At 48.1% G+C, this 12,497-nt stretch overlaps 1 protein-coding gene across 1 annotated transcript; it reads right to left on the bottom strand.

The window, feature by feature from the left end:
• Positions 1-3,046: 3,046 nt before the first annotated feature.
• On the bottom strand, positions 3,047-5,941 carry LOC125506450. Its single transcript, XM_048671264.1, has 2 exons — positions 4,963-5,941; positions 3,047-4,848 (listed from the first exon to the last, which is right to left on the bottom strand). The coding sequence occupies exons 1-2, from the start codon at positions 5,931-5,933 to the stop codon at positions 3,228-3,230; spliced, it is 2,592 nt and encodes an 863-aa protein (XP_048527221.1). The 5' UTR covers positions 5,934-5,941; the 3' UTR covers positions 3,047-3,227.
• Positions 5,942-12,497: the final 6,556 nt, after the last annotated feature.

The following is a 12,497-nucleotide window of genomic DNA, read 5'->3' as shown; positions in this document are numbered from 1 at the left end:
AATGGAGCATGACTAAACTATATGATTTTGTAGGGATGAACTTTCTTTGGCCATGTTATTTTGAGAAGACATAATTGCTTAGTTAGTATGCTTGAAGTATTATTATTTTTATGTCAATATGAACTTTTGTCTTGAATCTTTCGGATCTGAATATCATACCACAATTAAGAAGAATTACATTAAAATTATGCCAAGTAGCACTCCGCATAAAAAATTATGTTTTTGTCATTTACCTACTCGAGGATGAGCAGGAATTAAGCTTGGGGATGCTTGATACGTCTCCAACGTATCTATAATTTTTGATTGCTCCATGCTATATTATCTACTGTTTTGGACATTATTGGGCTTTATTATCCACTTTTATATTATTTTTGGGACTAAGCTATTAACTGAAGGCCCAGCCCAGAATTGCTGTTTTTTGCCTGTTTTGGGGTTTCGAAGAAAAGGAATATCAAACGGAGTCCAAACGGAATGAAACCTTCGGGAACGTGATTTTATCAACAAACAAGACCCAGGAGACTTGGACCCTACATCAAGACACAAAAGAGGAGGCCACGAGGTAGCGCCTACCCCCCCCCCCCCCCCGCGCCCCCCCCCCCCCCCCAGGCGCGCCCTCCACCCTCGTGGGCCCCTTGTTGCTCCACCGACGTACTCCTTCCTCCTATATATACCTACGTACCCCCAAACGATCAGATATGGAGCCAAAACCCTAATTCCACCGCCTTAACTTTCTGTATCCACGAGATCCCATCTTAGGGCCTATTCCGTAGCTCCGCCGGAGGGGGCATCGATCACGAAGGGCTTCTACATCAACACCATAGCCCCTCCGATGAAGTGTGAGTAGTTCACCTCAGACCTACGGGTCCATAGTTACTAGCTAGATGGCTTCTTCTCTCTTTTTGGATCTTAATACAATGTTCTCCCCCTCTCTTGTGGAGAACTATTCAATGTAATCTTCTTTTTGCGGTGTGTTTGTTGAGACCGATGAATTGTGGGTTTATGATCAAGTCTATCTATGAACAATATTTGAATCTTCTCTGAATTCTTTTATGTATGATTGGTTATCTTTGCAAGTCTCTTTGAATTATCAGTTTGGTTTGGCCTACTAGATTGATCTTTCTTGCAATGGGAGAAGTGCTTAGCTTTGGGTTCAATCTTGCGGTGTCCTTTCCCAGTGACAGTAGGGGCAGCAAGGCACGTATTGTATTGTTGCCATCGAGGATAACAAGATGGGGTTTTCATCATATTCCATGAGTTTATCCCCCTACATCATGTCATCTTGCTTAAGGCGTTACTCTGTTTTCATTAACTTAATACTCTAGATGCATGCTGGATAGCGGTCGACGAGTTGAGTAATAGTAGTAGATGCAGGCAGGAGTCGGTCTACTTGTCTCGGACGTGATGCCTATATACATGATCATACCTAGATATTCTCATAACTATGCTCAATTCTGTCAATTGCTCAACAGTAATTTGTTCACCCACCGTAGAATACTTATGCTCTCGAGAGAAGCCACTAGTGAAACATATGGCCCCCGGGTCTATCTTCATCATATTAATCTCCCAATACTTAGTTATTTCCTTTGCTTTTACTTTGCATCTTTATCATAAAAATACCAAAAATATTATCTTATTGTATCTATCACATCTCACTCTCTTAAGTGGCCGTGTAGGGATTGACAACCCCTTATCGCGTTGGTTGTGAGGATTTATTTGTTCTGTGCAGGTACGAGGGACTGGCGCGTAGCCTCCTACTGGATTAATACCTTGGTTCTCAAAAACTGAGGCAAATACTTACGCTACTTTGCTGCATCATCCCTTGCTCTTCGGGGAAAACCAACGCAGTGCTCAAGAGGTAGCATGCGTAGAATTTTTTTGTTTTCCAGGCAACATTTCCCAACATGTTTGTCATGAACTTAATACCATAGATGCATGCTGGATAGCGGTCGATTGATAGAGTAATTGTAGTAGATGCAAGCAGTAGTCGGTCTACTTGTCAAGAACGTAATGCCTATATACATGATCATGCCATGAATAACATCATAATTATGCGATTTTCTATCAATTGCCCAACAGTAATTTGTTTACCCACTATATGCCATGTTTAAGAGAGAGATGCCTCTAATGAAAACTATGGCCCCAGGTCTACTTTTAATCGTATTACAAAAACCAAAAATACTTTGCTGCAATTTATTTACTTTTATTTTACTTTACAATTTATCTATCTAAAACTATCAGTTTTAATCCTTGCAATTAACGAGTACAAGGGGATTGACGGCCCTCTTACCTGTGTTGGGTGCAGGTATTTGCTCTTTTGTGTGTAGGTGCCGTCAACGGTTGTTTGCGTGAATCTCCTACTGGTTCGATAATCTTGGTTCTCTACTGAGGGAAATACTATTCGCTACTATATTGCATCTCCCTTCCTCTTCCGGGAAAAACCCAACGCAGCTCACAAGTAGCAGTTCATCGCCCGTAGCCACCGATGGCCTTTAGGGTGTCTTGCTTCCTGGGCGGCAGCCCGAGTGGTGGGATCTGTGGTACTCGTGGTCTGAGCGTGTGGCTCAGGTGCAGGAGGCTAGCTGCCATGGACGAGTGGGCGGTGAGCAGCTATGGTTCATGTGCCTAGCCACGCCCTATATGCAAAGGCGGAGTATGCTTGCTGGGTGAAAAGCGTGCCTGGCTTTGGTCACGCCGGCGAAGGCGGCCCCGTGGACGACGCCACCTTTTTAGGCCTCGGTTGTGGTTGGTTCTTGTCCTTCCAAATGTTCCGGGTGAAAATCTTGATCTGGATCAGGCGGTGACGGCGCTCTGGTGTCTTGTCCTTTTTAAAGACATCGTCTTGGTGTTCATCGACTTTGAAAATCACCTCTTCGCGATGTCTTTCACTGTGAAGGGCTCCTACGGCTCCGTAGTGATGCTTAGTGTCATTCTGTTGTCTCCTTCGAGTCATTTGGGCTGCTATTGTTGTTAGTGTTTGGTGCCTATGTATCTTGTCTTGGGTGAGTGTGTATTGTTGTGATTTTCTGTAGCGTGCGTCAGTTTATATGTTGTTGGTGCTTTATCTATAAAACGCAATGAATGCCGTTTTAAGCTAGAGGAAAATAGGAGATCACATCTAGTTCACATGACTAGAAAGCCACATTGAGCGGAATTTGCAGCCACATACGTACCGGACCACAGAAGGTACAACCAATACACACTCATACAAGTTCGCAAACAATAACAAGCTACAACTCGTTAACAATGCTGCCAACTGGGTGATGTGAAGAATCGGGGGTGGTGGGCGGAGCTGCAGGATCCGCAGGTTTTCGACGCCACATCAGCACGTGCAATGTGACATAGACAACCACGGCCGCAACGAGCGTGGTCAGGTACGCGAACACCTGCTCCCACACCCAGCAGGTGCCCGCCGCGTAAGCGCCCAGCAGGCCAGCGAGATCCAGCACCATGGCAGCCTGCATCGCCCTGAGCGGCGCGCCACGCCGGCTCACCGTGCGCTGCAGTAGCAGGACGATGAGTGTGACGGACGCCGCGAACGACGTCGCATTGCAGTAGAAGAAGGCCGCGTACCGGGAGTATTGGACGTCGAACATGATCGGGTCACCGGCAATGTAGAAACCCGTAGATTCGGCCCAGGTGCCGCCAGGGGGGACAAGGCCCGCCTGGTACGTCATGCTAGCGGTGAGAATAGCGAGAAGCATCATGTACTTGTGCTTTATGTGCTTGTCTGTATATTGTTGTTGTAGGTTGGTGTTGTGGACGTCGGGCATCAGCGAAAGCGGCTCAAACAGCTTCCGGAGCCACGCGGGAAGCCGTGGCGCGGTCGGCCGCCCGACGCACCTCGCAAAAAGGAGTGGTAGAAGTTGCAGGGCAACGTAGGCGATGACGGCGGCCACAAGCCCATAGACATAGATGGAGGTGCTCACTCTGTGGGTGCTCCCCACGGTGTAGGCAGTTCTGAGGGCCATAAATCCAATCATGATGCAGGCCTGGAGCACGTTACTCCGTATGCTCTGCTTGTGCAGCCGCCGATTCACCAGGAGGAGGATAACAGCGACAGAGGCCATGAACTCCGCCGCATTGCAGTAGAAGAACACTAGGTACCTTCTCGGGTCGTAGCCAAGGAGGAGTGTATCAGTGAGGTGTTTCTTGAAGTAGAAGTCATAGCCCACCTCCCAGAACCCACCCGCGGAGTTGAGCCCGGTTTGGTACGTGGCAGTGGCTACGAGGATCGCCAGCTGAAGCAAAGACTTGCGCTTCTTCTTGAGGCTGTGCACCTCCTCTCTCTTGGGTTGGGCTTGGTCATCATGATCATCGTCTAAGAGGTGCAACTTCTTTAGACCCATGTAGACCGTGGCCTCCACCCAGAGCGACCGCTTGCTGCCGCTGCCCAGTATGATGAACGCCACCACGTTGGCGACAGCCAAGGCGGAGATATAGATGGTGGTGGCGATGTCCCGGCAGCTCCCGGCAGTGTATGCGCCCATGAGACCAAATAGGCTCAGTACTATGGCCACCTGCAGCACCTGGAGCCTGATGGCGGCTCCCGACATGAGCAGTCGTTTGCTCTGAACGATGACGATCACCACCAGCGATGCCACAAACGCCATCGTGTTGCAGTGGAAGAAGGCACTGTACCTGTTTGGCAACACATCGAGAAGTGACGGATGCCCTGCACGAAAACCCCCGATGTCCTCATCGCGCCAATAGCCGCCCGGCGGATTCAACCCTTCCTGGTACGTCACCGTCGTGATGAGCGTGGCCAGCAACAGAAGAAGCGACTGTGACTCTACCAGGATGTGTACATCGCTCCCGTCGCTTTCGTTTGGCACTCCAGGATGTACCACCCTATACATATGCATCGTATACTCATATGTCAAAAGCGAGCAGGTGATTGATGTATAGAGAAAATATGATCGACCGAATGAAAAAAGAGAGCAAGGTGCATGCATGTGGGCTTACTCGTGCGGTGATTCCTGCTCCAAGTTGCCACGGCGTGCCAGCAATTTCTTGACTCTGTCCATAGAGAGTTTTCCGACGAGGGCAATGATCACGAGCATCAACCCGGCGAGGAAGATGATGTGCACCGTCTGCGCTAAAAACCTGGGGCTCCCAGCAGCGTAGGCGCCCATAAGGCAGAGAAGCTCCGCTAGGACGCAGACCTGCAGCGCGTACGACCGGGCGACACGGCCACTCAGCGACCTGCTCAAGAGCAGGGTAATGATGACGAGGGACGACACGAAGCACGTTGTGTTGCATAAGAAGAAGAAGTAGCGGAGGGGGTAGATGCGCTGCAGCATCGGGTCGCCGGCGACCTGCCCCCGAAAATTGCCCGAGTCGAACCAGGACCCGCCTGGAGGCACCAGACCCGCGCCGTAGGTCAGTGGCGTCACGAAGGTGGCCAGCAGCAGAGGGAGCTTCCACCGTCCTTTAAGGCGGCCCTCCTCCGCGTCCGAATGGCCCGCGTGGCCACTCTTCAGCGGGGAGGCAGCCACGAGGAGGTGGATTGCGACGTACGCCATCAGCACGGCGAACGCCGCCGGGACGTAGACGGACAAGCGCACGTTGCGGCAGCTCCCTGCGGCGAAGGCCCCCATGAGCGCCACCAGGTCGAGCACCATGGCGGACCGGAGCACGGTGAGCCCGACACGGTTGCCGACTATCCGGTGGTCCAGCAGGGCCATGACGATGACAAGTGACGCCAGGAAGGCCGCGGCGTTGCAATAGAGGAAGACATCATACCGGGTGGAATTGGTGCTCGCGAGCACCGGGTCGCCCACGCGGTGGGGTGCCTCGTCGTCGACGAACAGTCCGCCCGGAGGGTTGAGCCCGGCGACGTATGTGGCGCTGACGACCAGCGTCGCCAGCAGGAGGAGGTACTTGCGCAGCTTCCACACGAACGTGTACTCTTCTGAGTAGTCCATTACAGACATGAGTAAAAACCGATAGGTCGGCTTCGATCCTTGGTTGGACTATATACGCAGTACCTATGTAGGAGTACATGCTAGCCGAAAGTAAAAAGGCTACCATTTAGCACCGAAGGAATTTGTGCTTGAGTGTGTGTAGAGATATACGTTGCCTGGTCGCAGCTAAGAGAACATGCATTGCTTCCATGTGCGTCCCCGAGCACAACTAAAGTGAACTTTGAACTCAAATTAAGCCTCTCATGACCGGGTGGTATCTAGCTTTTCCAACTGGCCAGGCCACAAAATTATATACACCTTTAAATGAAGTGTGGGACAACAACAAACGGGCAAGAAATTAGAAATTCAATTATATGTTTATTAAGGTATTGAGTGGTTTATGCACATTTACCGTACTGAATCGAGTGAGCAGTATCGAACATTAAAAACAAACTCCTTTTATTTAAAGGAGGACAACCTCGATGCATGCAGCCATATTACTAAAAAACGTAACAAAGTCTTACAATCCAAATAGGCTCAAAATCCGAACAAAAAAGGGAAATAAATCTGTAAAGCGCCAAAACAAACTCCAGGCAATAATTCTATTCACTTTTAAGTTCTACAATTACTCTTCGTACACTAAATATAATTGTTAGCAAAGAGAGCCTTAGCTCAATGGTTGGGAATGCGGTTGTGCGGTCTAACGACCCGAGTTCAATTCCTACAACTGATAGGTGACGCACATGGGTTTTCTCCTACTTATTGAGGATCAAACTTGGTGTATGATGGTGAATCCCTCATCAAGAAATATCTTGATACTCATTTAAAAAAATTCTAAGGACCATGTTTATCTTGATATTCATACTAAAATGGATGTATGCATCCCTAATTGATTAGGTGCAGAGGCCAGGAAATGAAAATCTCCCCCATTTTTGAGCTAGCTAGGCAAAAGAAGAAATCGTGTCGCTCCCTCCCCAGGGGGACAAGGGCGGCGGCTCCGACCCCCTCGACCGCGTCCCATCCCTACCCTCCTTCTCTCACCGCCGCTAGTGAGATCCGTCAGGCGAAGCCCGCGCGGATCCGGCGGCGGCAGGGCCTGCTCTTCCCGTTGACTTGCAACGTTCGCAGGTTAGAGAGCTCATGGCGACGTTTTCGGATGGCGTCCGGCGTTTGTACTTCACGTCGGCTGCGGTGTGAAGGTGCTGCTAGGCGGCGGCCTGCTGGTGTTTGGTCGGGGCGGGGTGGCGGGGTTCACGCGGGCCTGATCTGGGCCCTATGGGCCTTCTTCTGCTCTCATGGCGCCGTTGTGGTTGGCCGCGTTCGACAGCATAAGTCCTCTATCGACCGGTGTCGATCATCTGCCTGCGGGCTCAATGGGCTCGGATCTGTCCATGTTGGTGGCTTTACTGGTCCTGGTCTGCAATTGACACACCGGCGTGGGGAGGTTGGGGCATGTGAGCGCAGGTGGGCCATGGCTTGAGGCGGCTGCTCGCCGGTGGCTCCGGCTTCTGCGGTGGTGCATTGACAAGGGCGTGGAAGCACTTGGTGTTGTGGTGGTTTGTCCCTAGTGTTCTTCGTCCGCCAAGTCGTCTTTCTGCCGGACTTCGACCTCTTCTATACGGATTGGTGTATGTTGCCCCTTGATCTAGATTAGAAAGGCTCTGACCGCGTGCGCTCATATTATCAGATGGCACGGCTTCAAGAGGGCGCGGCGCGAAGCTTCACTTTCTTACCAGAGTCATGGGACATGTTTAAGTCAATATTTCCAAGGCATTGATAAAGCTGGAGAAAGTCATCGCGGCTGCGATTGGAGGTCTTGAAGCGTTGGCGGAAAGGTGTATTGTATGCAATGAAGACTGTGTGCTAGGTGTTTAGTGACTTGCAGCGGCGGCCTCGGCAAGCGGGGGCGGCAACTGTTGGGAAACATAGCATGCAATTTCAAAAAAAAAACCATACGCTCACGCAAGATCTATCCATGGAGATGCATAGCTACAAGAGGGGGCAGCATCTTCATACCCTTAAAGATCGCAAAGCGGAAGCGTTTATCAACGCGGTTGATGTAGTCGTACACCTTCACGATCCGTCAAGTACCGAACGTACGGCACCTCCGCGTTCAGCACATGTTCAGCTCGATGACGTCCTCGCCTTCTTGATCCAGCAAGACGAGTAAAGTAGTAGATGAGTTCCGGCAGCACGACGGCGTGGCGACAGTATTGGTGAAGAACAATCTACGCAGGGCTTCACCAAGCACAACGGAAACTATGACGGAGGATAAACTAGAGGGGACGGGGTTGTTGGCACACGGCTTGTCAAATCTTGTTGTGTCTTGGGTGCTAGCCCTGCCCCTCTATTTATATATTGAGCCTTGGGGTCAAAACTTGGATTAAAAGCCTCCTCAAAGTCGGTTTTGCCCGAAAGGCAAGAGTCCTACTCGGACTCCAGGGCTAGATGTCAGGGTTCCCGGCGTCTACCCCCTAGACGCCAAGGTTCTTAGCGTCTAGCATCTGGTCACTAGTAGAAAACAGGGCTTTTGTTTAGGCCAGATTAGCCCATTAGTCCCGGTTCAGTCACGAACCAGGACTAATGTGAGCATTGGTCCCGGTTCGTGCGGCTAAAGGCATTAGTCCCGGTTCAAATGAGCCCTTTAGTCCCGATTTGAGACAGGAACCGGGACTAAAGGGTGTGATGCCCTTTAGTCCCGGTTCGTATCTCCAACCGGGACTAAAGATTAGACCTTTAGTCTCGGTTTGAGACACGAACCGGGACTAAAGGGTGCAATGCCCTTTAGTCCCAGTTCGTGTCTCAAACCGGTACTAAAGGTCCCATTTTCAAACTCTACCACCCCCACCCCCCACCCCGTGGATCGCCTTTTCAGTTTTGTAAAAAGCAAAATAAAATGATAAAAACATCAAAAAAAATCCTTCGAGATGTAGCTATGTTACTACATCTACTAGTTAGGAAAATTACAAAATTTAAATTTGGACATGTTTTGCAAAAAAGTGTCATGAAAAAGTAAAACTACTATAACTTTTGCATACGATGTGGAAAAAAACGTATAATATCCCGCATCCGATTTTGACAGCCTATGGCATGTTTGCATGCAAAATTTTAGAATCCTCAAATTCTAAAAGGAAAAAAAGTTATGCTCAAATTTCAGTTTTTTTTGAATTTTGGTTAAATCAGGTCAAACTACTTATTCAAGAAGTATTAGTGTCACTAAATAATTATTCAAGAATATTAGTGTTATTAAATAATTATTATAGTTTTTAAAATTTTGGTCAAATTAGGTCAAACTGTGGTCGAACTACTTATTCAAGAAATATTAGTGTTACTACATAATTATTCAAAAATATTAGTGTTACTAAATAATTATTTCAATTTTTTGTATTTTGGTCAAATCTGGTCAAACTAGGTCAAACTACATATTTAAGAAATATTAGTGTTACTAAATAATTATTGTTTTTTAGAATAATAGTTTCAAACTCAAATAGTGAAACGTGTGACTTCATGCTCAAGCTAAACTCCAGAGGGTTAATAGGATTGACATCTTACTATTGTTCGGAAAACAACAAGTGCAGACTTGAAAACGAGGGGGAATAGAACCCGGAAGTTAAGCGTGCTTAGGCTGGAGTAGTGAGAGGATGGGTGACCGGTCAGGAAGTTAGATGATTTGGAATGATAAGGGGTGATTAGTGATTAGAGGTTAAATTGGGCAGTGATGAGGGGTGATTAGAGATTAAATTGGAAAATAATTCAGAAATTTGAAAATCGAAAAAAAATAAAAAAAATTCAATAAATCGTAAAAATACCTTTAGTCCCGGTTGGTAACAGGTGTAGCTCCAGACAGCGGCCACGTGGACGGCCTTTAGTCCCGGTTCGTGTAAGAACCGGGACTAAAGGGGGAGGCTTTAGTAACGACCCTTTAGTCTCGGTTCCAGAACCGGGACTAAAGACCCTCTAGAACCGGGACAAATGGCCCTTTTTCTACTAGTGGGTCTCCGCAAAACTCCATTTTGCACTTTCCAAAAGCCTCGTGGGCTTTCCCCTTTGGCCCAAATAAAGTGTTCTCGTACCCAAACATTTCGGGAAACATCCGGAACCCCTTCCGGTGAATTCCGGAACCCTTCCGGAGATCAAATACTATTATCCCATATATTAATATTTACCTTCAGACCATTCTGGAGCTCCTCGTCATGTTCGTGATCATATCCGAGACTCCGAACAACATTCGGTCACCAACAAACGTAACTCGTAAAATACTATATCGCCAACGAACGTTAAGCGTGCAGACCCTACGAGTTCGAGAACTATGTAGACATGACCGAGACACCTCTCTGCTCAATAACCAATAGCGAAACCTGAATGCCCATATTATCTCCTACATATTCTATGAAGATCTTTATCGGTCGAACCTTATGACAACATACGTAATTCCCTTTGTCCATCGGTATGTTACTGATAATCCCCAAGTGCAAGGAATCATCGTAGCAATTTCCAAAGGTGGAAGTGATAAGTATGGAGTGTCGAACCCACAAGGAGCTAAAGGTAAGATCAATATTCTCTCAAGCCATATCTGCCACTGATACGACTCTACGTACACTGAACGTTTGCTTCCAACTAGCAACGAGAAATAAAACTAGGTTTTGGGTATGAAGAGGATAACTTTGTATGATATCGGAGAGCTAAAATATAAAAGTAGGTGTTGTTATCATGAAGTTAGAATATATTACTAAATGTTATAAATAGCGAGTGTGGAATAATGATGGATCGGTGTGCGGATTGTCCTAGGCAATCGTTAACAAGACCGGTAATCACTATTGCAGTTTCATATGAGGGAGAGGCATAAGCTAACATACTTTCTCCACTTGGATCATATGCACTTATGATTGGAACTCTAGCAAGCATCCGCAACTACTAAAGATCATTAAGGTAAAACCCAACCATAGCATTAAAGCATCAAGTCCTCTTTATTCCCATAGGCAACAACCCCCTTACTCGGGTTTGTGTTTCAGTCACTCACCAACCCACTATAAGCGAATCATGAACGTGTTGGAACACCCTACAGCGGGAACCCCTCACGCTTGCGCGACACGTAGGGCACCATAGGACAGCATCAAAGTAAAACATACAACTCATACCAATCTAGATCATCAATCAACCCAAAGACAAAAGATATCTACTCAAAACATCATAGGATGGCAACACATCATTGCATCATAATATGTGGCATAAAGCACCATATTCAAGTAGGGATTATAGTGGGGTGCGGGAGAGTGGACCGCGTAAAAGAGATGAGGGTGATAATGATGATGGTGATGTTGATGAAGACGATCACCGCGGCAATGATTCCCCTCCCGATGGCACTCCGGTGCCACCGAGAGAGAGTAGGAGAGGTTCTCCCCCTTGTGCTTCCTCCTCCATGGCCTCCACGCTAGATGGGGAGAGGTTCTCCCTCTGGTCCTTGGCCTTCATGGTGATGATGGCCCCTCCGGGATCCTCCTCCATGCCCTTCGGTGATGACGGCCCCCTCCGGCAGGGTGCCAGAGAGGGCCCAGATTGGTTTTCGGTGGCTACGGAGGCTTCTGGCGGCGGAACTCCCGATCTAGGTTAATTTTCCGAGGTTTCTGTATTTATAGGAACTAGCACAAATGTCCGTGCGTTGCAACGGGAGAACTAAATCATTGCATGACAATGCACGGTCAGACGGAGTCTCCTGATTAATGTGGCCATTGCGAAGCTCCTGTTGAGGCCGCCATAGCTGCTAGTGCAGCTGGGCATCCTACATAATTTTAAATAGCGCGCTAAGCCTTTTAGCGACGTACCACTTCTAAACACTATAGCGTATTATAGTGCCTTATTTAAAATGCTTGTTCATGTGTTTGAATCAAGGTTTCTTAGTGCAGGGCGTCTTCTAAACGCTATAGTGTGCAGGTAGATGCTGTGTGGCAGCCGCGCCGCCGCGAAAGTCAATGCTAGACGATTAGCGCGGACTGCTAGCTTTGTCGTATCATGATGCGTCAAACAATTTATTTTTTCTAAGCATGATCTTGTCGATCGACATGGATGCACTTGAGCTGACAGTATGGCCTTCGGCCAGCGGTAGGTTAGGGTTGCAGTAGCTCCGGTGGCACTATTTCATCTCTAGCCACCGCCACTCCTTTAGTATTGTCCTCCGTTTATCTTCTTTGAATTGTGCTCTTTTTCTGTGACGCTGCAAGCTGAAGAGCTGCTCGGGGAGGTTGGCACCGGGGACGCATTGCAGCTGAACCAGTTTCTGCAATGGAGCTCATCGTCCATGAACAGCGTTGCCGCTTCTGGAAGGTAGGGTGGCGGCGAGACTTACGTCGATCTAGGGTTTCGGGCTTGATGCATGTACAGGTTGTTCGAGTTAAATTGCATCGATGCATGTATATATACGTGTGTAGGCGGCTCAGCTCAAACCAGCTATAAATATGGACTTGTAGTCCGGACTGAATTGTGCAATGTATGTTTTCTGGCTCGATGCATGCATATGTGAATTTTTTTAAGGAATGCATGCATATGTGGATATGTGGGCTCCCCAAACCACCAACCAAGAGAATCCTCTAAGGCCAC

The sequence above is a fragment of the Triticum urartu genome, chromosome 5 (assembly GCF_003073215.2).
Source record: "Triticum urartu cultivar G1812 chromosome 5, Tu2.1, whole genome shotgun sequence".
NCBI classification, from domain to species: Eukaryota; Viridiplantae; Streptophyta; class Magnoliopsida; order Poales; family Poaceae; genus Triticum; species Triticum urartu.
This window is presented reverse-complemented; position numbering and strand designations above follow the sequence as displayed.